Source organism: Myotis myotis, unplaced genomic scaffold (genome assembly GCF_014108235.1).
Source record: "Myotis myotis isolate mMyoMyo1 unplaced genomic scaffold, mMyoMyo1.p scaffold_m19_p_4, whole genome shotgun sequence".
Classification (NCBI taxonomy): domain Eukaryota; kingdom Metazoa; phylum Chordata; class Mammalia; order Chiroptera; family Vespertilionidae; genus Myotis; species Myotis myotis.
Window position 1 is genome coordinate 55956758 of NW_023416346.1, and position 26229 is coordinate 55982986.

At 38.2% G+C, this 26229-nt stretch overlaps 1 protein-coding gene across 1 annotated transcript in view; it reads right to left on the reverse strand.

Annotated features, from left to right (window-relative positions):
* IL1RAPL2 (interleukin 1 receptor accessory protein like 2) overlaps positions 1-26229 on the reverse strand; it is a 693469-nt gene that overhangs the window by 304521 nt on the left and 362719 nt on the right. The window contains exon 6 of the mRNA XM_036304134.1: positions 20119-20193. Coding sequence (XP_036160027.1) covers positions 20119-20193 — 75 coding nt within the window. The remainder of the gene's footprint in view (positions 1-20118; positions 20194-26229) is intronic.

Here is a 26229-nt window from a genome sequence, read left to right on the forward strand (position 1 = left end):
TGCCTGATTGCCCCTAAACCCTCTGCCTGCCTGCTTGCCTGATCACCCCTAACTGCTCTCCCCTACTGGCCTAATCTTGCCACCAACTGCCCTCCCCTGCCGGCCTGATCTCGCCCAGTCTCTGTCTCTCTTTGTTTATCTCAGCAGTCCTTCAGGCCTCCCTGCCTCCCTGTCTCCCTCTTCCTCTTTCCTGTCTGGGAATGGGCACGGCCAGTGGGGGCTGCTCCACTCTCTGCCTGCCCTCCCTTCCATCCAGGCCTCTTCAGGTCCAGTCTGTTTTGTTTCTTCATTCTGAGAGAGGCTCTGAGAGTGAGCTGGGAGGGAGGGAAAGAAAGGGTGAAAAGGCTGTGAGCTGGTGGGTGCTGTGTGTGTCTGTGCAAGTGTGCGGTTGTGAGTGTGTGTGAGTGATGGCCCCACCTCCCCCATCCCTGACTCCACTGCCACAAGTCCCCACCCACCAGAGCCTGCAGCACATGCAGCCTGGGCATTAGGTTGAGCCTCTGGTTGTTGTGGATGTGACTGACCCAGGGTTTTTATATATTAGGATTCTATTCTATTCTATTCTATTCTATTCTATTCTATTCTATTCTATTCTATTCTATTCTATTCTATTCTATTCTATTCTATTCTATTCTATTCTATTCTATTCTATTCTATTCTATTCTATTCTATTCTATTTTCTATTCTATTCTATTCTATTCTATTCTATTCTATTCTATTCTATTCTATTCTATTCTATTCTTCTCTGCTCCTATGACTTTGTTTTAGATACAAAATTGAAGTAAAATCATGCATTATTTGTAGTTATATTTCACTTAGCATATTGTCTTCTAGGTTCACCAACATTGTTGCAAATGGCAAGGTTGCCTTTTTTTTAAGATTGGAAAATATTCCATTTTATACATGTTCCATATTTTCTTGATCTGTTCATCTGTCAAGGGACATTTGGTTTTTCCCCATATCTTGGCTATTGTGAATAATGCTGCAATGAATATAGGCATGCAGATTCCTCTTTGGGATACTGATTTTAATTATTTTAGATATATATACTAGAGGCCCAGTGCACGAAATTCGTGCATGGGGGGTGTCCCTCAACTCAGCCTGCACCCTCTCCAATCTGGGACCCCTTGGGGGATGTCTGACTGCTGGTTTAGGCCCAATTCCGCAGTCGGACATTCCTCACATAATCCAGGACTGTTGGCTCCTAACCGCACACCTGCCAGCCTGATTGCCCCTAACTGCCCTCCCCTGCCACAACCTGCCTCCTCCACAAGGACCAGCCTCCTCTGCGCCATGCAGAGCTGTGGGACCCCCAGGCCTCACTGTGCGGAGTGGCCACCGGGTCCCACCTCCATTGTTCACGCAGCCATCTTGTGTTGGCCATCTTGTGGCAACCATCTTGTGATGATATCATGCAAAGGTGTCACGTGAGGGTGTGACACCACCTAGGCTTTTAATATATATATATATTTATATATATATATTCTGTTTTTTCATTTTTTTGAGGACCATCCATATCACTTGCATTAGTGGTTGCACCTTACTACATTTTCATTGACAGTGTACAAGGGTTCCAATTTACCCACTTCTCTACCAACACTTGCATTAATCTTTCGAGAGTTTTTGTTTGTTTGTTTGTATTTTAATAGCCATGCTAACAGGTGTGTGGTGATACCTCATTATGGTTTTGATCTGAATTTTCCTGATGATTAGTTGAACACCTTTTTATATACCTAGTGGTCATTTGTGTGTGTCTTCTTTGGAGAAAGGTCTAGTCAAGTCCTTGGCTCATTTTTAAAATCAGGTGTTTTTTTGTTTGTTTGTTTTGTCAGCTTTTTGTGTTTGTTTCTGCTATGTAGTTGTAGGAGACTCATATATTTTGTATATTAACTCATTATCTTCAGATAAATCATTTGTAAATATTTTATTATATTCCCTACCTTTCAAATCTATTATCTTACAGTTATGTAGGCCACAAGTCTGACATGGGCCTCATTAAGGCTAAAATCAAAGTTTTGGCAAGGTTGTATTCTTTTATTATCAAGGGGACAATCTGTTTCCTCACCCTTTTCATTTTTTAATGGCTGTTATGTTCCTTGGCTAGTGGACCCATTCTCCCATCTTAAAAGCCAGACAGAGTGGATCGAGTCAACCTTAATATTACATCATATCACTGACCTATTATGCCTCCTTCTTCCATTTTTAAAGGTCTTGCAATTACATTGGGCCCACCTAGATGAGATAATTCCAGAAGCAATTTTAATTCCCCCTTGTCATGTAAAATAACAAACTCGTGGTTTAAGGGATTAGGATATGGCCATCTTTTGAGGATGAATTATTCTATTTACCACATTTAATAAAAGTTCAGTTTTACCAAAGACAGAATCCATTTCATTTTTATACAAGTTCTCAAATTCTGATCTAGCTTTTTGTAAATTGTACTTAGTGAGATGTTGGTGGGTATAATGCACACACAAACACAAATGCATGCATCACATGCACAGACATACACACAAATACACAGTTTCCACACCAATTATTCCATGGTGAAATATGTATAAGAAATGATGAACTAATCAAAACTCGATAGTTTTATTATATAAATTTGCATGTAATTGATAGACCAATATTCACTATAAAACTTCAAGATGGGGAGAGCATATGAAGAAGCCTTCCACAACTTAACTGTTTTTTAAGCTTGTATACAACTGATTATAAAACATTATAAGTGTATCTTCCTGGACTAGTGGTAAACAATACCTTATGGTTTTCACATCTAGTTCCAGTTGCTTTTAGAGACTAGTACTCATAAGGTCAACTGGATAACTGTTCAAGTGGCCTATTTTCTGGCTATAAACTTCATATTCTTATTGATCTTACCCTTTGAAATATTTTTAATTGGTTACTAGATCATTGCTCACTGCCAATAGAATTCAGAGGCATAGCACACAAACATTTGCTTCTACTTATATCTCTTATGAAATTAAATATGATTTATAAATCTTTAAACATATTAAGTCATAAGAAAGTTATTATTATTTTCTGTCAGCCAGAGGCTAGTAATGAGGCCCAGTTGTTATAAAGGCCATTTATCTTCTTTCTAGCCTATTCCCACAGTCATTGTCCCAGTTTATAATCTTCATATTGGCCAATTAAAGACAAGCGCTTTGTCATAAGTTCCTTGAGCTTTTTCCAGGATTGGTTCATTCCTTTCCTTCAGTTCTCAGCCTGTCAACTCTTCATGAGGTCATTTTATGATCGCTTTTTATATAGTAGTCTCCCCCAGTGAGTTCATATATGACTCTTTTCTTTTGTAGAACTTATCAGAAGCTGTGAACGTCTTATATACTTGTTTGCGTCTCTTAACAATTGTCTCTTTGTCCCAACTAAAATGTAATCAATGTAACAAGTGCTGGCAAGGATGTGGAGAAAAGGGAACTCTAGTGTACTGTTGGTGGGAATGCAAACTGGTGCAGCCACTATGGAATCAGTATGGAGATTTCTCAAAAAATTAAAAATGGAACTACTTTTTGACCCAGTGATTTCACTTCTGGGAATATATCTGAAGAAACTCAAAACACTAATTCAAATAAATATATGCACTCCTATGCTCATTGAAGCCAAGATCTGGAAATAGCCCAAGTTCCCATCAGTAGATACATTTACACAATGGAATACTACATGGCTATAAAAAAGGAAAATCTTTCCTTTTGTGACAGCATGTATGAACCTGGAGATTATTACACTAAGTGTTAAATAAGGCAGTCCAAGAAAGACAAATATTATGTGATCTCACTTATATGGGGAATATAATGAAAAAAAATAACTGATGAACACAGTAGAAACAGAGGCATGGAACAGACTGACAGCTGTCAGAAGGGAGGGAGGAGCGGGACTGGATGAAAGGTGAAAGGATTAGCCAAAGAACATATATGCATAAACTATAGACATAGATAATAGTGTGGCGATGGCCAGAAGGAAGGGATTTGGTGGCTGGGTAGAGGTGAGCAAAAGGGGGAATAATGGGGACATCTGTAATAGTGTCAACAATAAAAATAAAGTAAAATAAAATTAAAGCTCCATGAGGGCTGGGACTTTTACAGTCTTATTTACTGCTATATCTCCAATGCCTACAACTGGGCCTGACACATATCAAGTAGTCAATAAATATGTGATAGTTGCATGATGAATCCCTATGTTGCAGATTACAAAGAAAAATATGTTACTGAAACAAAATCTCTAGCCTTATATAGCCAAGCTTCTTTGTGATACAACTAGGACCATATCCCTTTTCACCTAATGCCTTATAGAAAATAATTTTCTAATTAAAGCTTTGTGGATCTACTGTCATTTAGTTTGTAGTTATTAGTCAATACTTCCCCTCCATGTTTTGAGAATGACTCTGTAAACACTGGTGCTTGGTCAATGAATAAATCTAGCAGTATTGGACACAGAACAAAATGGGAAAGTTCACATTTTCGCCCTTTTATAAGTCATCAGTAAAGAAATAAATTTCTTTTTTTTTCTAGATCCTTAGGGATCTTCTATGGTTGACTCCACAACTATTATTTCCAATTTCTGAAGCCTAAGAGCATCTACTGAGAATTTTTTTCAGAGCTGGCAAACAACAGCTAGTTGAAGTAAACCTTATGATACACAAGTAGCAGTATAGAGACAATGTGAAATTGAAACACAAATTTTCATTAATTTTTGGTGAAAGAGAAAGGGCTTGATGATTAAAGCTAAGTGATATAAATAATGTAGTCTTACATATGTGGTTTACACTTTCATTAGCTTTGGGTACTATTTTAGAAATCTTTTACTAATTTGAGCAATATGATCTATAAAAGGGCCCCTGATGTTGAAGGTAGTCCCAAGTGTAGAATGGAATCTGACTATGGGCTTAGTACTGTCAAGTTTACTATATAGAGTCTGAAATAAGTAAAAAAATACCCCTTTCCTGCACTCAGGGAGCTTATGGGTATCATTATTTCTTGGGGAAAATAATAAAAGTTAGTTTTGTAGAGTATCAATGGCCTTATCAGGCAGTGGTACATTGCAATAGAACAGAGTTTTCAAAACCCACTTTGCAGAACCCTATGTCAGTGGGTGGACCCCAGTGATATTGAAATCACACTATAAACCTACTCCTTCACTAAAGCTACTTCCCCTAAATGGGTTTTCACATGGGGATTCATCTCTAAATTGATTTTGTAGAAATTATTTTACAACTAATAAGGAAATGCCACTGAAATGATTCTTAACTTTTATACTACCATTTTAATTTGATATCTTGTGCTTCTCTTAAGTATGTGCCAAATAGTTTTTCAATATTGACATTAAAATAAATTAAAATAAATTTTTAATCCTCACCTGAGGATTTTTTTCCATTGTTGTTTTTTTTTAAGAGAGGGGAAGTGAGGGAGAGAAAGGAGAGAGAGTGAGAGAATCGTTGACTTGAGAGAGACACATCGATTGGTTGCCTCTTGCACATGCCCCAACAGGGGCCAGGAATGAACCTGCAACCAAGATACATGCCCTTGACTTGAAATCAAACCTGAGACCCTTTGGTCTGAGGGCCAATGCTCTAACTACTGAGCAAAGCCGGTAGAGGTTAAAATTAATGTTTTAATTAAAACTAAAACTAGAAAACTGAGATAATTGAAGATATCTAACAAAATTTCAAGATTAGAGTTGACTGCAGTACTATAAACTCATTTTTGAAATTAATCTAGAGATTTTACATAGTAAAACCTCTTTCCAAAATGAACTAAAAAATTATTGCAACTTTAGTTATTACATTGTTCAATTTTGCCATCCACATCATCATCATACACACAGTTTTTTTTTTAATTAGATGTTCCTATTGTGTGTGTATGGTAGGGGAGAGAGGGAAGCAAGAGAGTAATACGACAGACTTTTCTTGATTAATCCATGTTTGAAAAATAATCTCGTGAAACATTATTTTGACCTTCTTAGTATTGTATATTTAGATTTGAAGGCCATTCCACCTCTTTCCCACAGTTCACTGATGCTGCAAACAAGAGGTGATATACAATAGCATACCCTGAAAATTATACATTGTTGAAAAGGTCAGATTACTGTTTGTAATTTATATAATGTATGAATCATTCAAATTCAAATAACTAATTCTCTTGACAAAGAAAGTAAGAGAAACATAAATTGCACAACATGTATCCATTTGAGATACAGGAAAAAGGAAAAACATAACCAAAACCCAATTTCTTTCTTGGTTTCCAAAGATTATTCTCCATTTACCTATTTTTCCACAGGCACTAGAAACCTATGAGGGTCCATAGAAAACAAGTTACATTTACTTTAAATGTTAGCTTGAAAAAATATTAAAAGAAGAAAAATTCAAGAATAGGTTTAATTTTGTTAGATAGAGAGAGAGCAGGAATGTAGTGTAAAACATCCTGGCTGACATGGGAAAACTGTGTCTCAGATTTCATGTACAGCTTATCTGTAGAATCTTGAAATTTTACTTTCATTCTCTGGGCTTGAATTTCCTCACATTAAAAAAAAATGAGATTGTCTGGAAGTAGGCTGCTGACAGGAAGGCAGACTACAAGATAGTGTGAGGAGAGAATGAAAGGAGAATGTGTGGAGTGTATGGGGAGTGTATATTTGTGGGTGAGGTACAGCTATCCTCCAAGGGACTGTTGTGAACTTCCGGACTGGGCTCCCCTGACCAGGGCAGCGTCCACTGCTGCTGAAATCTCTCCCTGAGCGACCAGCTCTGCCACAGAAACCACACCATCTTGAAGATGGAGAGTGGCTGTTATCAGAACCCTATACATCCCAGGAATCTACAACAACACCCAGGGAACAGCTGTGAACCCAGGAACACTGGATCTCTAGCAGCACGAATACTCAGACTCTGATGACTTCTGCACCTTCTCAAGGAAAGGTCAGATGTCGCCTGGGAAAAGGTGGGGTCTGAGATCCAGGCAGGAGAGAGAAACGTGTGAATGGGATCTAGAGGTTCGGGGAAGTCTGCGCCCCACAAAACCCACTGCCATTGGGACTAGCATGATCCGCAAATGTGGAAGGGGATCCGCAGGGCTGCTGGCAGAGGGGAACTAAAAATCAATGCATAGTGGTACTGGGCACAAAAAAATCACCCTGAAATTTTACCAATAAACTGGCTGCTTAGTGCCAGGGGAAAAAGGCACGTGCGCAGTCTCAGAGGATAAAAGTCATGAGTTTGCACACTTACTCTGGCTCTTTTTTTTTCTTTTTAAATCCATGATTTTGATTACTAAGCCCAGCACATAGCATCACCCAATTGGGGACACTCTGGGAGACTGCAGGAGAGAGTTGTTTCTGTGGAACCTGGGAATCCGAGCGGGGAGTGACTATCGAAACACCAGCTCTGGGGCAGTCCATTCTCCCAAACCAGTATTAAGTTCGACAGGGAAAACAAAAGCTAAATACTGGCTAGAGAGGACTTATAGCCCAGGAGGTCAATCCAGAAACACTGCTACCCAGGGGTTGAATCACAAATTGACCCTTGTGTAAACACAAATAAAGGAATCTAAGAAACAAAGAAATACTGCCTGCTTGAAAATCAGGACTGTGGTTTACAATACAGAGGAGCAGTGGAATGTAGGGAACCTCAATACTGTCCTGACTACCTACAGGAAACAGGTGTGACAAAAGAGGAAATGAATGACTTTTACTACTGCACATTTTTATTTTTTCATCTTTTACTTAAGAAATTATTTTTTTTATTTTTTTCTCACTTGATTTTACCTTTTTAATTATTACCTTTTTTATTTTTAATCACTATTATACCTTTTTTTAAGTATCATTTTATTTTCTCTTTATTTTATTTTGGAATTAGTGTTCTACATTCTATTTATATTTTTCCTTTAGTATCATTTTACTCTATCTCAACTTTACCTTTATGCCAACACTCTATTCCTCACTTTTCCCATTTTGTAGTTCTGTTTCTCTTACCCAATTCCTGCTTTATATTTTACCTATTCCTTCTTTTTTACTTCCTGTTAAAAAAAATCATCCTACTTATATATCTAATTTTCCATCCTCTGTTCTAAGTCCATACACAACACTCTCTTTTCGTTTTTCACTATCCAATTTCTTTTTCTTTTTTCTCTCCGATTTTTTTTTGTTGTTGTTGCTATTATTGTGTTCTTGTTTTGTTTTGTTTTTTTGTTATGGGTTTTTGTGTTTTATTTTGTTTGGGTATGCTTGCTTTCACTCTGTCCTATTGTTGCTTGCTTGATTGTTGATTAGATTGTTTTTTTGTTTGTTTGTTTTTGTGCTTGTTGGTGAGATTGTTTCTCTTTTTTATTGTTTTTGTTTCTGTTTATTTTTTGATTCTGATTTTCCTCTTCTTGCTTGCTATTAGTTGTTGTTTGTAGTTTGCATTCATCTCTGGGTATTTGTTTGCATTTTTCAGCAGAATCTAGAAAAAAAACCTTAAAAAATAGGAGGAGAACCTAAGGGAACTTTGGGACAACACAAAACGAAACAACATCCACATAATAATGAATCCAGAAGGAGAGGAAACTGAGCAATTAGTGGTTGTTCTATTGGAGTATCCTCCCCATATAAATAGTTTTCCCCACTTCTTTTTACTCACTTTCTTTTCTCAATTACTTTTATTCCATTTATCAGTATCATTTTTTGCACTCCTTTTTTTTCTTATCCCCTAATTCTCTTTTCTCTGGTGGACACCTTTATTTGGGGTTATTAGTATCTTGAATACATTTGTGTTCGGTGCCTTGTGCATTGTGCCTTGTTGTGTTGTATTTTGTGCCTTTCAATCAACGAAGGCAAGAGAGAGCTACAAAACCAGACACCTGGAGAAGAGAGATCATGGGGAGATAAAGAAACAGCCTGCATATGAAAGAAAAGGAGGCATCACTAGAAAATGAAGTAAATGAAATGGATGCAAGCAATATGTCAGAGAAAGAATTCAGAGAAATGGTCATAAGGTCGCTGAAAAGAATGGAAGACAAATCCAACAATATGTGTAAAAACCAAAAGGAAATGAAGAAGAACGAAGAAGAAATGAAAAATGACATTTCTGTTATAAGGAACTCAATAGAAAGCATCAACAGGAGACTAGAAGAAGCAGAGGACCACATCAGTGAGCTAGAAGACAAGATAGGAAAAAATACCCAAGCAGAGCAGCATCTAGAAAAAAAAAAAACAACCTTAGCCCTAACCAGTTTGGCTCAGTGGATAGAGTGTTGGCCTGCGGACTGAAGGGTCCCAGGTTCGATTCCAGTCAAGGGCATGTACCTTGATTGTGGGCACATCCCCAGTAGGGGGTGTGCAGGAGGCAGCTGATCGGTGTTTCTCTCTCATCGATGTTTCTAAATTTCTATCCCTCTCCCTTCCTCTCTGTAAAAACATCAATAAAATATATATTTTAAAAAAAAAACAACCTTAAAAAATAGGAGGAGAGCCTAAGGGAACTTTGGGACAACACAAAATGAAACAACATCCACATAATAAGGGTGCCAGAAGGAGAGGAAACTGAGCAAGGAATAGACAGAATACTGACAGAAAACTTCCCTGATATAGGGAAGAAAAAATTCACACAAACTAAGAAGCTCACAGAGTCTCAAACAAAATGAACCCCAAAAGACCAATGCCAAGGCACATTATAATTAAATTGGCAAACACCAATGACAAAGTAAGAATCTTAAAATTGGCCAGAGAAAGACAGAAAGTTACCTATAAAGTATCCCCCATCAGACTAGTGACTGATTTCTCAACAGAAACACATCAGGCCAGAAGTGAATGGAATGAACTATACAAAATCATGCAAAGGGAGGGTATGAATCCAAGAATACTGTACCCAGCAAGGCTATCAATCAAAATTGAGGGTGAAATCAGGAGCTTCACAGACAAAAAAGGAGTACAGGAGTTTATTACCACCAAACCAGCAATGCAAGAAATGCTAAAGGGCCTACTATAAAAAGAAGAAATAGGGAGCGAAGTAGGAACACAGGTGTAAAGAATACAAATGATGACAAACAAGTACCTATCAATAATAACTTTTAATGTAAATGGATTAAATGCCCCAATCAAAAGACATAGGGTAGCTAGGTAGATAAGAAAATATGACCCACATATCTGCTGTCTACAGGAAACCCCCCCCCTCAGAAAAAAGGACTCAAAGAGATTGATGGTGAAGGGATGGAGAATAGTTTTTCAGGCAAATGGAAATTAAAAAAAGCTGGGGTACCAATATGCATTTCTGATAAATTATATCTCAAAGTGAAGGACATAACAAGAGATAAGGAAGACCACTTCATAATAATAAAGGTACCAATCCAACAAGAAGAAATGACTCTGGTAAACATATATGCACCCAATACAGGAGCACCCAAATACATTAAAAATATTCTGGAGGATATCAAGGGAGAGATTGACAGAAATACAGTCATAGTAGGGTATATTAATACCCCACTATCACCATTGGACAAATCCTCTAAAAAAAACTCAGCAAAGAAACTTCAATCCTAAATGACTCACTATATCACTATATCAGATGGAATTAATTGACATCTTCAGAACATTTCACCCCAAAGCCACAGAATATACATTCTACTCAAGTGCACATGGGACCTTTTCAAAGATAGACCACATATTAGGGCACAGGCAAAGTCTATTCAAATTCAAAAGGATAGAAATCATATCAAGCATCTTCTCAGATCACAATGGCATAAAACTAGAAAAACACATGGAGACTAAATAGCATGCTATTAAACTATGACTGGGTTACCAGATTAAAGAAGAAATAAAAAACATCATAGCAACAAATGGCAATGAAAATACAACAATCCAAAATCTATGGGACACAGTGAAAGCAGTCTTGAGAGGGAAATTCATAGCTCTACAAGACTACCACAAAAAAACAAGAAACAATGGTAAAAAACTACCTAACCCTACAACTCAAAGAAAAAGAGAGCAACAACAACAACAAAAAAAGCCGAGCGTAAGCAAGAAGAAAGGAAATAATAAAGATCAGAGCAGAGACAAATGAAATAGACACCAAAAATAGACACTATAAAAGATTAAAAAAACTAACAGCTGGTTCTTTGAAAGGATAAATGAGGTTGATGAACCTCTAGCCAGACTCACCATGAAGCAGAGAGCACCCAAATAAACAAAATCAGAAAAGAAAGAGGTGAAATAACAAGCAATCCCACAGAAATAAACACAATTATAAAAAAAATACTATGAACAACTCTATTCCAACAAAAAGGACAACCTAGATGAAATGGACATATTTTTAGAAAAATACAAGCTCCCAAAACTCAACAAGAAGAATATAAAAACCAGAATAGGCCAACAACTACCGATAACTATTGAAACCAATCAAAACTCTTCCAGCAAACAAAAGCCCTGGTCCAGATGGCTTTACAGGAGAGTTCTACCAAGCATTCAAAGAAGAACTAAAACCTATCCTACTCAGACTATTCCAAAAAATTCAAGAGGAAGGAACACTTACAAGCTCTTTCTATAAAGCCAGCATTACCCTAATTCCAAAAACAGATAAAGACACCACAAAAAAAGACAACTACAGGCCAATATTCATGATTAACATAGATGCTAAAATCCTCAACAAAATTTTAGCAAATTGGATTCAGCAATACATTAGAAAGATCATACACCATGACCAAGTGGGATTTATTCCAGGAATGCAAGGATGGTACAATATCCACAAATCAATAAATGTGAAACATCATATAAAATTACTGAGAGACAAAATCACATAATCATATCAATTGATACAGAAAAAGCATTTGACAAAATCCAACACCCTTTCTTTATAAAATCTCTCAGCAAAGTGGGAATACAGGGATCATACCTCAACATAATAAAAGCCCTATATGAGAAACCTACAGCCAACATCATACTCAATGGGCAAAATCTCAAACGATTTCCTGTAAGAATAGGAACAAGACAGGGATGCCCACTTTCACCACTCCTGTTTGACATAGTACTAGAAGTACTAGCCATAGCTATCAGACAGGAAGAATAAATAAAAGGCATCCAAATTGAAAAAGAAGAAATAAAACTATCCTTATTTGCAGATGACATGATACTATACATAGAAAACCCCAAAGACTCCATCAAAATACTACTAGACCTAATAAATGAATTTGGCAATGTATCAGGATACAAAATTAATGCCCAGAAATCTATACCTTTTATATACACCAATAATGAAATCACAGAAATAAAAATGAAAAAAAAATCCCATTTACCATTGCATCAAAAAAAAAATAAAAATTAGATACCTAGGAATAAACTTAACCAAGGACGTAAAAGACCTGTACTCAGAAAACTACAGGGCATTGAAAAAAGAGATAAAAGAAGACGTAAACAAATGTAAGAACATCCCATGCTCATGAATTGGTAGAATCAACATCATCAAAATGTCCATACTACCTAAAGAAATCTATAGATTCAATGTAATACCTATTAAAATACCAACGGCATATTTCAAAGATCTAGAAAAAACTCTCCAAAAATTCATCAGGAATAAAAAAAGACCCCGAATAGCCACAGCTGTCCTGAGAAAGAAGAACAAACTTAGAGGGAACATAATACCAGACATCAAACTATATTACCAAGCCACGGTTCTCAAAACTGCCTGGTATTGGCACAAGAAGAGACATATAGACCAATAGAACAGAATAAAGGATCCAGCAATTGACCCAAGCCATTATACTCAATTAATATTTGACAAAGGAGGCAAGAACATACAATGGAGTCAAAACAGTCTCATCAATAAGTGGCGCTGGGAAATTTGGTCAGATACATGCAATAAAATGAAACTAGGGAAACTAAGATGGCAGCATAGGTAAATACCGGGAAATTGCTGCCTCCCACAACAACATCAAAAATACAACGAAAAGACAAAACGGACATCATCCAGAAATACAGGAAGGCTGGCTGAGTGGAAATTCTACAACTAGAAGGAAAGAAAAGCACACTGAGAGCCAGAGGAGCTGCGGAAGTAAAGAGCACCTCCTTAGATCCAAGAGCCAGTGTACCCAGTTGTCATAGGGGGACCATCTGGATTACAACTCCCCAGATCCATAAGGGACACACTCAGGGGGCAGACTCAGTGAGTACCAAAGCCCCACTGAAGTAAGTCTTGCCCCAGAAGGGTGCCTTCAGCACACAAGTTCTCCCACTGCAGACACAGCTGATTCTCACTGCCAATTGGCCTGGAGGTCAATTCCTCCCAGTGATCCTACAACAATCAAGGCATAACTACAACAAGACTGTGTACAAAGCCCACAAGGGGGTGCACCAACAGTGTCCACCTCAGGTAACTGGGGAGGCTGAGCCACTGGGCCCTACAGGACACCTAGCACACAAAACCACTCTACCAACACTCAAGCATAAAAAATGCAGAGACAAAGAAACAGGTCACAAATGACATAAATGGAGGAAAGCAAACGACTGGATATAGAGTTCAAGGCCACGTTTATAAAGTTTTTCAAGAATTTTATGGAAACCGACGATAAATTTAGTGAGACCTTGGAGGATATGAAAAAAGACCAACCAGAAATTAAGCATACACTGACTGAAATACAGAATAATATACAGAGATCCAACAGCAGACAAGAGGATCCCAAGAATCAAGTCAAAGATTTGAAATACAAAGAAACAAAAAATACCCAACTGAAAAAGAAAAAAGAAAAAAGATTCCAAAAACATGAAGATAGTGTAAGGAGCCTCTGGGACAACTTCAAGCGTACCAACATCAGAATTATAGGGGTACCAGAAGAAGAGAGAGGGCAAGATATTGAAAACCTATTTGAAGAAATGAAAGAAAACTTCCCCTACCCGGTGAAAGATATAGACTTACAAGTCCAGGAAGCGCAGAGAACCCCAAACAAAAGGAACCCAAAGAGGACCACACCAAGACACATCATAATTAAAATGCCAAGAGCAAAAGACAAAGAGAGAATCTTAATAGTAGCAAGAGAAAGACAGTCAGTTACTTACAAGGGAGTACTCATACAACTGTCAGCTGATTTCTCAACAGAAACCATGCAGGCCAGAAGAGAGTGGCAAGAAATATTCAAAGTGATGAATAGCAAGAAACTACAACCAAGATTACTTTATCCAGCAAAGCTATCATTCAGAATAGAAGGTCAGATAAAGAGCTTCACAGATAAGAAAAAGCTAAAGGAGTTCATCACCACCAAACCAGCATTATATGAAATGCTGAAAGGTATTCTTTAAGAAGAGGAAGAAGAAAAAGGAACTCTTACCATTTGCCACAGCATGGATGGAACTGGAGAGCAGATAAATACCACATGATCGCACTCATTTGTGGAATATAATGAACAACATAAACTGATGAACAAGGACTGATCCAGAGACGGAGAGGCATTGATTGGACTGTCGGGCCTTGGAGGGAAGGTAGGGGAGGGTGGGGGTAAGGGGCAAAGATCAACCAAAGGACTTATATGCAAGCACATAGGCCTAACCAATGGACACGGACAACGGGGGGGTGAGGGCATGAGCGGGGAGGGGGGTGGCTAGGGGGTAACGTGGGGATAAGGACACATATGTAATACCTTAAAAATATATTTTTAATAAAAATATTATTAAAAATATATTAAAAAATATAAAAAAAATATATTTAAAAAAACCAGAGGGCCTATCTGCTCCAGAATCTCTCTCTCCTTATTCCTGATGTGAGGGCTAATGTGGGCCCTTCAATGAGAGAGTCTGTGTCTTTAGCACTTGGCATCCCCTCACCAGCTGAAAAATGAAAAATGAGTGCATGCATGCATGTCTCAATGAAAAAAAATAAAATAAAATGAAACTAGATCACTAACTTACACCATACACAAAAACAACTCAAAATGTCTATAGGACTTGAATGTAAGACAGGAAACCATAAAAACCCTACAAGACTCCATAGGCAGCAAAATTGCAGACATATGTCATAGCAATATCTTTACAAACACAGATCCTAGGGCAAGAGAGACTAAGGAGGAAATAAACCAATGGGACTACATCAAAATAAAAAAGCTTCTGCACAGCAAAAGAAACCATGAACAAAATAACAAGAAAGCCCACTGCATGGGAGAACATATTTGCCAATGTTATCTCTGATAAGTATTTAATCTTCAACATTTACAGGGAACTCATACAACTTAACAAAATGAAGATAAACAACCCAATCAAAAAATGGGCAAAGGACCTAAATAGACACTTTCCAAAAGAGGACTTTCAGAAAGCCAAGAGACACATGAAAACATGCTCAAAATCACTAATCATCTGAGAGATGCAAATCAAAACAACAATGAGATACCACTTTACACCTGTCAGAATGGCTATCATCAACAAATCAACAAATGACAAGTGCTGGAAAGGATATGGATAAAAAGGAATCCTCATGCACTACTGGCAGACCGGTGCAGCCACTGTGGAAAACAGTATGGAGTTTCCTAAAAAAATTAAAAATGGAACTCCCATTTCACCCAATAATCCCCCTTCTAGGAATATATCCCAAGAAATCAGAAACACCAATCAGAAAGGATATATGCACCCCTGTGTTCATAGCCGCATAATTTACCATAGCTAAGATTTGGAAATAGCCTAAGTGGCCATCAGCAGATGAGAGGATTAGAAAACTGTGGTACGTCTACACAATGGAATACTATCCTGCTGTAAAAAAGAAGGAACTCTTACCATTTTCAACAGCATGGATGGACCTGGAGAGCATCATGCTGAGCAAAATAAGCCAATCAGAGAAAGATAAATAGCACATGATCTCATTAATTTGTGGAATATAATGAACATCATAAACTGATGAACAAAAATAGATCCAGAGATAGAGAAGCATCAAAAAGACTCAAACCTCAGAGGGAAGACAGGGACGGCTGGGTGGGGGTGGAGGGGTAAGAGATCAACCAAAGGACTTGTATGCATGCATATAAGCATAACCAATGGACACAGGCACTAGGTGACTGATACTTTTCTTTATGGTAGGTGCTGTATTGTGTGGAAGAAAACTCGGATTCTAACCCTAGTTCTAATATCTACGAGCTCTGTGATGCTTTAAATGAGTCATTAAACTTTAATGAGTTATTTTTCTTCTGTATCAAAAAAAGCAGCTTTAACCATATACCTAAGAATGGCTTTTAGAATTAGAAATCATGACTCTAAAGTACCTAGCACAGACCCTGGCAAATGACAGGTGTTGAATAAATGGTAAGAATTTTTTTTTATGTTGCATATACTGTTTCTACTACTAAGAGTAGCTTCTAATGAGTATAATATTTTGTGTGGGTTTTTTTTCAAAGTTGTTATGTGAATCTTTCTTTTTCCAGGATGGTGTGATTTCAGGTTGAATGTTATTTTCATTAACTTAGTTTCCTAAAACATTTATCTTATGACCCTTTACTTACCTTACTGGACTGGATAAAAAGCTATAATCAGAGACCCTGAAATAATTCACCTCCTCCTTCATTCTTCCCCATGTTTCCAGAAAGCATTTTTAGAATTATTAAAATATTTTAATGAAAATCATTTCACAGAGAAATATTTTTAAAACTACCTGTATTGTAAAATAATTTTTCTAAAGAATATGATGTTTATTTTAAATTCCAAAGGTTTCATCTCTGAAAATAAAACATTTTTTAACAAAACAAAAATTCCTTCCAACTGCCAAAAAATAATTAGTCCTGGTGGAGTAAATATTTATTTATTAAAATAAAAGCTAAATATACTTTCAGAAAGTTAAAATAAATAAATCAAACATAACAGGACTAAATTAGATTTTTGTGTGTTCTGAACATTGCGTTTGTTTTTATATTTTATACATTACTATGGGCAGTTGCAGCTGAATTTGCTTGCACTGTGAGAATAATAGTTTTCAGATTATTTTGTTAAGAATTTGTTTATCATCTCAAAATATACAGTTATTTGGTTAAGATTAATCTTCTTTCAGCATTATACTGTGAACACAATATAACAATAACCAAACTGTCATCACTTTTCAGCAAAAAGTATGTAAATTTCTAGAACCTTGTAGATTCCTAATGGAATACACTATAGCATGGAGAGTAAAAATGTTTATTTTCCTCTAGAGACAACAAAATATCTGCACAAATGCCAACTTAATACACTAAGAGATACTTATTTCCACTGAAAATTTTCACTTACTGTATTGACTTTAGAAATATGCAGAACAGAGAACTGAATGTAACTCTCAAATAAAAACATGAACAATTATTTCATAACCTGTTTTCTTTATTTTAATGTATATCTTTATTTTGATAGTATTACAGATGTCAACCATAAATCCTCCCCCCCAGCTTGTACCACTCTCCTCCAAACCCCTATCCACCTCCGAGGTCTTCACCACCCTATTGCTCATATCCATGAGCTATGCATATCCTATCTAATAAAAGAGAAACATGCTAATTAGCCGTATGTCCACTACACTTCCCATTGGCTAATCAGGGTGATATGCAAATTAACTGCCAGCCAAGATGGCGGCCGGCAGCCAGGCAGCTTGAAGTTAACATGAGGCTTGCTTGCTTCAGTGATGGAGGTCTCCAAAGTTCCCCACCTGCCGCTGCTGGCCTCTGAGCTTGCAGTTTGAAACATTGTTACAAATAAAGAAGCTAAACAAAACCCCAGAAACCTCCTTTCAGCCAGCCAGGATCTCAGAGCTGGAGTTGATGCACTGTTTCGATTATAGAACACAAACAAACCAGATACTTGCTTTCAGCAGCAGAGGCCTCAGAGCTGGAGCCAGAGCTAAAGCTGGCCCAGAATTAAAAAAAAAGAAAAAAAGGAGTGGTTGGGAGCTTCAGTCACCCGCCAGCCTGAAAACAGCCCTCAGCCCCTCACCCAGACTGTCCAGGCACCCCAGTGGGGACCCCCACCCTGATCCAGGACACCCTTCAGGGCAAACCAGCCGGCCCCCACCATGCACCAGGCCTCTATCCTATATAGTAAGGGTAATATGCCTCCCAGCACCGGGATCAGCAGAGCCACGAGGCCTCCCGGCACCAGGATCAGCGTGACAGGGGGCAGTGCCCAAACCCCCTGATCGCCCTGTGGCTCTGTGTGTGACAGGGGGCGGGGCCACAACCTCCCTATCTGCCCTGCTCTGTTCGTGACAGGGGAAGGCGCCCCAACCCCCTGATAAGCCCTGCTCTGTGCCTGATAGGGGGGAGCTCCCCAACCCCCTGATCGCCCTGTGGCTCTGTGTGTGACAGGGTGTGGCGCCTCAACTCCCTGATCGGCCCTGCTCTGTGGGTGATAGAGGGCACCCCCCCCCCACGAGCCCTGCTCTGTGTGTGATGGGGTAGAGCCATAACCTCCCCATTGGCCCTGCCCTGAGTGTGACAGGGTGAGGCGCCCCAACCCTCTGGTCCACCCTGCTCTGTGTGTGACAGGGGGCGGTGCCCCAACTCCCCTATCGGCCCTACTCTGTGAGTGACAGGGGGGAGTTCCTCAACCCCCTGATCGGCCCTGCTCTGTGCATGACAGGGGGCAGCGCCCCAACCCCCTGATTGGCCCTGCTCTGTGGGTGATAGGGGGTGGCGCCGCAACTTCCCCACCGACCCTGCCTTGAGTGTGACAGGGGGCGGTGCCCCAACCCCCCAATCGGCCCTACCCTGAGTATGACTGAGGGTGGCACCGCAACCTCCCAATCTGCCCTGCTCTGTGCATGACAGGGAGCTGCGCCCCAACTCCCCAATTGGTCCTGTTCTGAGCCCGACCAGGGGCTGCACCTAGGGATTGGGCCTGCCCTATGTCACCAGTAGCAGACCTAAGCCAGCAGGTCGTTATCTCCCGAGGGGTCCCAGACTGCGAGAGGGCACAGGCCGGTCTGAGCGACCCCCCTTCCCCCTGAGTGCACAAATTTTTGTGCACTGGGCCTCTAGTAGATATATAAGTTCTTTGTTTTATCTCTTCTCATGTCCCCACCCCCACAGCAAGGTTTGTCAGACTGTTCCATGCTTCTGTGCTTCAGGTCTTATTTTGTTGGTCAATTCATTTTGTTCATTAGATTCCCAAAATAAGTGAGATCGTGTGATATTTTTCTGTCTCAGTTTTGCTTGTTTCACGTAATATATTTTCCAGGTCCATCCATGCTGTCCCAAAGGGTAAGAGATAGTACACTTGAAGCCTACATAATTTTATTAACTATTATCACCCCAATAAATTAAATTATTTTAAAGTTGAGTAAAAAATGAATGAAATACTGGGGTCTATTCATCGTACCTGGCTATAAATTGGTAGGTCCCACTATAGTCAGATATTTCCATAAATTATACGCACAAAGTAACTCTAATGCATTTCCAGCATATTTATTCAGTTCTCTTGTTCATAATGGAAGACATTGTTAGAATTGAAGAATAGATTGGAACTCAATTGATGAAGGCTTACAAAGGTTAAAGTGAAGGTTTAAAAGAGATACTGGCAGAACTCTGAGTTTTAAGCTTAAAGTTCTTTAAATACAAGGATTAGTTGTAGGGTACACACAATAAAGGGCCCAATACCTTGCATCCTTATTTGAGACCATAAAAAGACAGCAACACCTATCAATTAACTTTTTCCTTTTCCCAACACCATATGATTCATAAATATTCAAGATTTTTCCCTAAAACAAGTTTTAAATAACCATATAGTCTGCCATTGGCAATAATATTATCACAATATTTTCAAGGCTATTTGAGGCTTATTTTTTGAAAGTGATTATTCCACAAAGGTTAATGATTTTTAATTTGAAAAAAAAATGCTTATAACCATTAAAAGTTTTCTGTACCAATCACTAATGTACAACACCCATGAATCTATCAATCATAGAGTTAAAAAGCTCTGCTCTACAGCACACTTAATACCCAGTGTAACCAATTAGTATTACCATTTCTTGATGCAATACAAACACATTTCCTTAAAGTGCTATTGCACTGAACTCCAGGGTTATAAATGAGTAGACATAAATTGATTTGCAAGTAATAACAGTGGCAATAAGCCTTTCTTGGTTCATGCAATTTTCCACATCTGTGAACAGAGACCAAGTTTAGGATCTATTATTTCCAGAATGGGACTTACCCAGCTGTACATCTATAACACTTGGCTGATTCTCCATAGGGAATAATGGCTTCGGAGGCTTGTCTGTGAGTAAAGCTAGGAGAGAAAAGAAAAGAAGGTAAAAATTTTGAAATAAATTACAGGATAGAAAAATTATATCATTTATTATATTCAATGTTTGTAGACTTTATGGTGTATAAACATTTATTAGACAGTATTCTTACTTGAGTTATGACTCTATCCATACAATACCCATTTTCCAGAGTATGTAGAGCACCATTGATCACTGTAAATAGGCCATTTCATCAGCTACACTTTCCAACATGATCAAACAGATAGACTATGTTGAGTGGTTTTATAAGCTTGTGAATTTAAGAAAATGTAGATTTTAAAAGTATTATCAGGGGAGAACCAAGATGGCAGTGTAGATAAATGCTGGTACTTGCTGCCTCCCACAACCACATCAAAATTACAATTAAAATACAGAATAACCATAATCCAGAACCACCTGACAGCTGGATAAATGGAAGTACTATAATTAGAGAAATAAATAAGAGAGTACATTATGACTGGTAGGATGGGGGGAGGTGTGGAATGGGCTGGACCAGCACCCACATGTACCGCTATTTTAATTGGGAGGGAGATTGTCTCTGCAGAGGCCCACTGTGAGGCAAAAGGGGTCCAAGCCTCACACCAGACCCCCAGCCCAGGCTCCCAGAACTGGGAAGAGAAGTTGTTGTGAGTATGGGCTATAAAAACCAGTGGGGATTGGGCAGTGACACAGAGACTGCTGATGACCCAGCTGTTCCTTTTAAAGGGACTGTGCGTGAACTTTCTCAGACTCACTTCTTCTGAGCTCCAGCACTCAGTGCCTTGTGGCTGCTCTGGGGGACCCAGATATATACCAGATGGAGGTGCTCACAGTGGTCACTGTTTCTATGATGAGACCTCCCCTGTCCCAGGGCTGACTGGCAACTATACCTGAATCCACATAAACCTGAAGCACACTGTTTGTTCTGCTCTGGTGATTCCCTGAGACCATGCCCAATCCAATTTGCAGCCTCACCCAAGCTGTTTACAGCAGCTTTTCCATATGAATGGCCTGTCCTGGCACAGGCATCATACTTTGATAAAATCTCTCAAACAAGCAGCAGCTGGGTCAGGGTGCCCCAAACCTATTAATGAAAGGCCCAAGACCCAGAAATAGCACCAGCCTACCTTGCTTCACAGCTGGGCCTTGCCTGGGCCCTCTCAAACCCGATACAAAGAGGAGGAATCTGAAGATCTCTCTGTAGCTCCTGCCTGGTGGCCCCAGGCAGTGGACACATAAGAGCCAGTGAACCCAGTGGTCAGCATCAGATCATACCAGATTAGAACTCTACACATCCATAAGCGACACACTCAAGGGGAAGACTCAGTGAGCACCAAAGCCACACTGAAGCAAGTCCTGCTCCATAGGGTGTCTCCTACATAGCAGATCTCCCACTGTAGTCTCAGCTGGTCCTCACAGAAAATTGGCCTGGAGGTCAATTCCTCCCAGTGATGCCAACAGCAATCAAGACTCAACTACCACAAGATGTGCTTGCAGCCCACAAATAGGCACTCCTAGAGTGCCCCACTCAGGTGCCTGGGGAGGCTAAGCTACTGGGCCCTATAGAAAACCTACTACACAAATCTACTCTACCAAGTCAAGGAGACATAGCAGCTCTACCCAATACAAAGAAACAAACACATGGAAGCAGCCAGAATGTGAAGACAAAGAAACATGTTACAAATGAAAGAAATGGAATGAAGAAAACTACTGAATATAAAGTTCAAAACTATGGTTATAAGGTTATTCAAGAATCTTCTTGAGACCTCCAAGGGATTTAGTGAGACTTTCAAGGATTTTAGTGATATTGCAAAAAAAAAAAAATGGAAAGTACAGTCATAAATTAAGCACACACTGACTGAAGTAAAGAATAATATACAGAGATTCAACAGTAGAGTAGAGGATTTCTATAATCAAATCAATTATTTGAAATATTAGGAAACAAAAAAAAACACCCAATCAGAAGAGCACAAAGAAAATGGAATCCAAAAATATGAAGATAGTGTAAAGAGCTTCTGGGACAACTTCAAGTGTACTGACATTTGCATTATGGGGGTGCCAGAAGAAGAGAGAGAGCAATATATTGAAAACCCGTTTGAAGAAATAATGACAGAAAACGTCCCCTACCTGCTGAAAGAAATACATGTACAAGTCCAAGAAGCACAGAGTGTCCCAAACAAGAGGAACCCAAAGAAGACCACACCAAGACACATCATAATTAAAATGACAAGGGCTAAAGACAAAGAGAGAATCTTAAAAGCAGCAAGAGAAAAGCTCTTAGTTATCTACAAGGGAAGGCCCATACAACTGTCAGTTGACTTCTCAACAGAAACTTTGCAGGTCAGAAGGAAGTGGCAAGAAATATTCAAAGGGATGAATAGCAAGGACCTATAAGTAGGATTACTCTACCAAGCAAAGCTATCATTTATAATTGAATGTCAGATAAAGAGCTTCACAGACAAGAAAAAGCTAAAGGAGTTCATCACCACCAAACCAGTATTACATGAATTGCTGGAGGGTATTGTTTAAGAAGAGGAAAAAGAAGAGAAAAATATAAGAAATATGAACAATAGAAAGGAATGAATACATTATCTATCAATAATTGAATCTAAAATCAAAATAAACAAATAAGAAATTTAATGAACAAAATAAACTGGTAAATAAAATAGAATCAGAAAAATGAAAATGGAACAGACTGACAATTCTTAGAGGAAAGGGGAGTGGGGGAGCGGAAAGAGATTAAACCAAGATTTTATATGCATGTATGCATTACCTATGGACACAGACAATAGGGTGTCAAAGGCATGGGGTGGGGCAGAAACTGGGTGAAGAGGGGCAATGAGGGGAAAAAAGAGGGAGATCTGTAATACTCTCAAAAATAAAGATTAAAATAAATAATTAAAAACAAACAAATAAATAAAAGTATTATCAGATAAACATTTAATCTCCATACCTTTGTGGTGCTACACATTCTTAATGAAATATAACCTAATGGTCTGGCGGATGGAACCTTCTATGCCTCTGAATCATCCCACAATCCCCACCCCAACCACCAAAAGCAATATAAAAATCATTAGCATCTTCATTAGAATAACTGATCGAAAACACTAATTGAACATATTTGTCCACCAAATCCTGTAATAAGTGCTAAAGGAGAAGGAAGTAGATATGCAATCTAGGACTATGAACACAGAATTAGCACATTAAAATAATGAGATAAGGAAATAAAGAATACAATGTAATAAAAATTGTAGCATTTGAGCTATAAGACTATATGTGGTAAAGGAATCAGGGAAAGAGAGATCAATAATGGGAAAACTTTTATGAAGGAAATGGTCTCCATATAGACCTTAAGGAGCAGATAAATCTTTCAAAGGCATAGTAAGGAAGAAGAAATAGAGGAAAGATTATTAATACAAGTTGAGAAACAGAATTAGAACTTATCAAGCACAGTGTGACTAGAGGAGAAGGATCTAGTGATAAGAATTTGGGTGGAGTGGAGTAAAGAACAAGTTGTTCATCATGTGGAATAACATGAACTGAAACTAGATAGATAAAATGGAGCTCAATTCTGGAGTATCAAGAGAAACATGCAGACAAATTTGAACATGATGTAATAAACTAGAAGACATTGTAGATTCTTGAAACAAAAGCAACAAAAGAGTCAAGGGAAGTGCTATATAAAGATGATTGGCTTGATATACAAAATGGGCTGGAGAAGAACAAAGTCAGCCAAGAAGATATAGTAACAATGCTGCCATAGGAGCATGAGGAGTCAGAGTGGTGGAGTAAGGGAAAAAAGGGGGGCAACTATGAGATACACCTGGAAGAAACAAATGAGAAGACTTGGCAAACAGATAAAAATGCTTTATATCAAACGATTATTTATATCCTGAATTATTTTTCACTGTTCCCAAATTTATATCATGCTTTAGCTATCCAACTTATTATTCTATTTATTAAAGGGAAATGTTTTATACTTCTTTGTAATTCACAGGAGACAGACTAGAGCTGGGTATTTAAGAGAATCATCGAACTATCATTAAGGGACTGGTTTAAGAATTTCCTGCTGACATGAGATAAGTCCATCTCATATTTTCAAGGATGTTTAGAAGAGAAAGAAAAGTTGATCACATGACAGGTAAGGTTAGGAAAATATAAAAATTGGGTGAGATTGCCCAAATAGTTGTTGATAACAAACAAATTTACCAGGAATTCATTTAAGAAAGAACTTTACCTTAACATTAGATTCATCTTCCTGATATTCAAATTGCTTAAAATGAAAAAGTTTTAGTGACTTACTCTAATTTTTCTAACAAAATTTTATTGATGGCCTACAATACATCTCTTCTTTATGGAATCAAATAATATATTTTTCTAAGCTAATTTTGGCATTATATAGATGAATAGAAATATGACATCTACAGTCTTCATCTTCTAAATAGTTGAGTTACTCTTAATAATCTGATATTTAAATATTATTTGATCTAGTAGAGGCCCAGTGCATGAAATTTGTGTACTGGAAGGGGGTGTCCCTCAGCCCAGCCTGTACCCTCTCACAATCCAGGACTGCTGGCTCCCAACTGCTTGCCTGCCTGCCTGCCTGATTTCCCCAAACCACTTCTGCCTGCCAGCCTGATCATCCCCTAACCATTCCCCTGCCAGCCTGACCGACGCCTAACTGCTCCCCTGATGGCCTGGTTGCCCCCAATTGCCCTCCCCTGCCATCCCGGTCACCCCCAACTGCCCTCCCCTGTTGGCCTGGTCACCCCTAACTGTACTCCCCTGCTAGCCATCTTGTGGCTGTGGGCGTGGCCATCTTTGAGGGTATGGCAGTCAAATAGCATATTCCCTCCTTATTGGCTCTGGGTGCCACCATATTTGCAATGGTGTGAGGGTCAATTAGCATATTTCCTCTTTATTAGATAGGATAAGGGATATATTTTTAAACAAAATTTAAATATATGAATTTAAAATCCAGTCATAACAAATGTTCAATTTTGTTGTTGCTTGTTTTTGTTTATAATAACAAAATATTGGAAACAACCAAAATACCTATCAGTAAGCCACTTGTTAAAAATATCCTGGTACTTTAATATAATGATATATGATTATGCAGCTATTTGAAAAAATTAGCTAAATCTATGTATCTGTAAAGAAAATATCTCTAAGATAAACTGTCCAATGAAAAATCAAGGTTCTAAATAGTATGCACATTATACAATTCTTTGAATAAAATACATGAATACATAAAATATACATATATGTGATATGTGTGTATACACATATAAAGATTTTGTGTAAGCTAAGCATGAAATATTTCTGAAAGGATACATGTGAAACTGATATCTGAGGAGAGAAACTGAGTGGCTGAGAAAGGGTGGATGATGGAGGAAGGACAGTATGGGAATTCAGAGAAATATTAAATTTTCATTACATACCTTTTATACATTAATTAGAACAACTTACATAAACTATGCTTTCAAAACATTACTAAATTTAAATTAAACCCAGCCATCTACATTTTATTTATAAAAATCATTTTGTTTTATTTGTAGAATTGTCAATTTGTCTTACACATTCAGGTTATAGACACTTAGCTTGGCAAAAACTGTTTTTAGTCTTATTTTAAAATGTTCATTGCCTCCAAATGAATTACAGTAATTAAAATGTGATAGGTGGGAATCAATTGTAAGTAATGTATTTCATACTCAATGATTAATGTTCTGTCCTACTTTAATCGGAATATGAATTTAAAGTCATTGTTTTCTCCTATCCTTAGCTTACATCCTCCCATGGACTATGGTTATATTTACCCTGATTTTATTATTGTTAAATGTCAAGCACTAAAGTGACATTATTAATATTCATGATGATTTTAAGTGTCTTACATTTGTAGGTGGATCATAATTTTCAAAATGCTTTCAGAAACATTAGGTCAAGTAATCTACACAGCAACATTGGGAGGTAAGGAAGAAAGTTATAATTATGGCCAGTTTAAATTAAGCTTACATTGTTTCATTTGGAGCCCCCTGTAACCA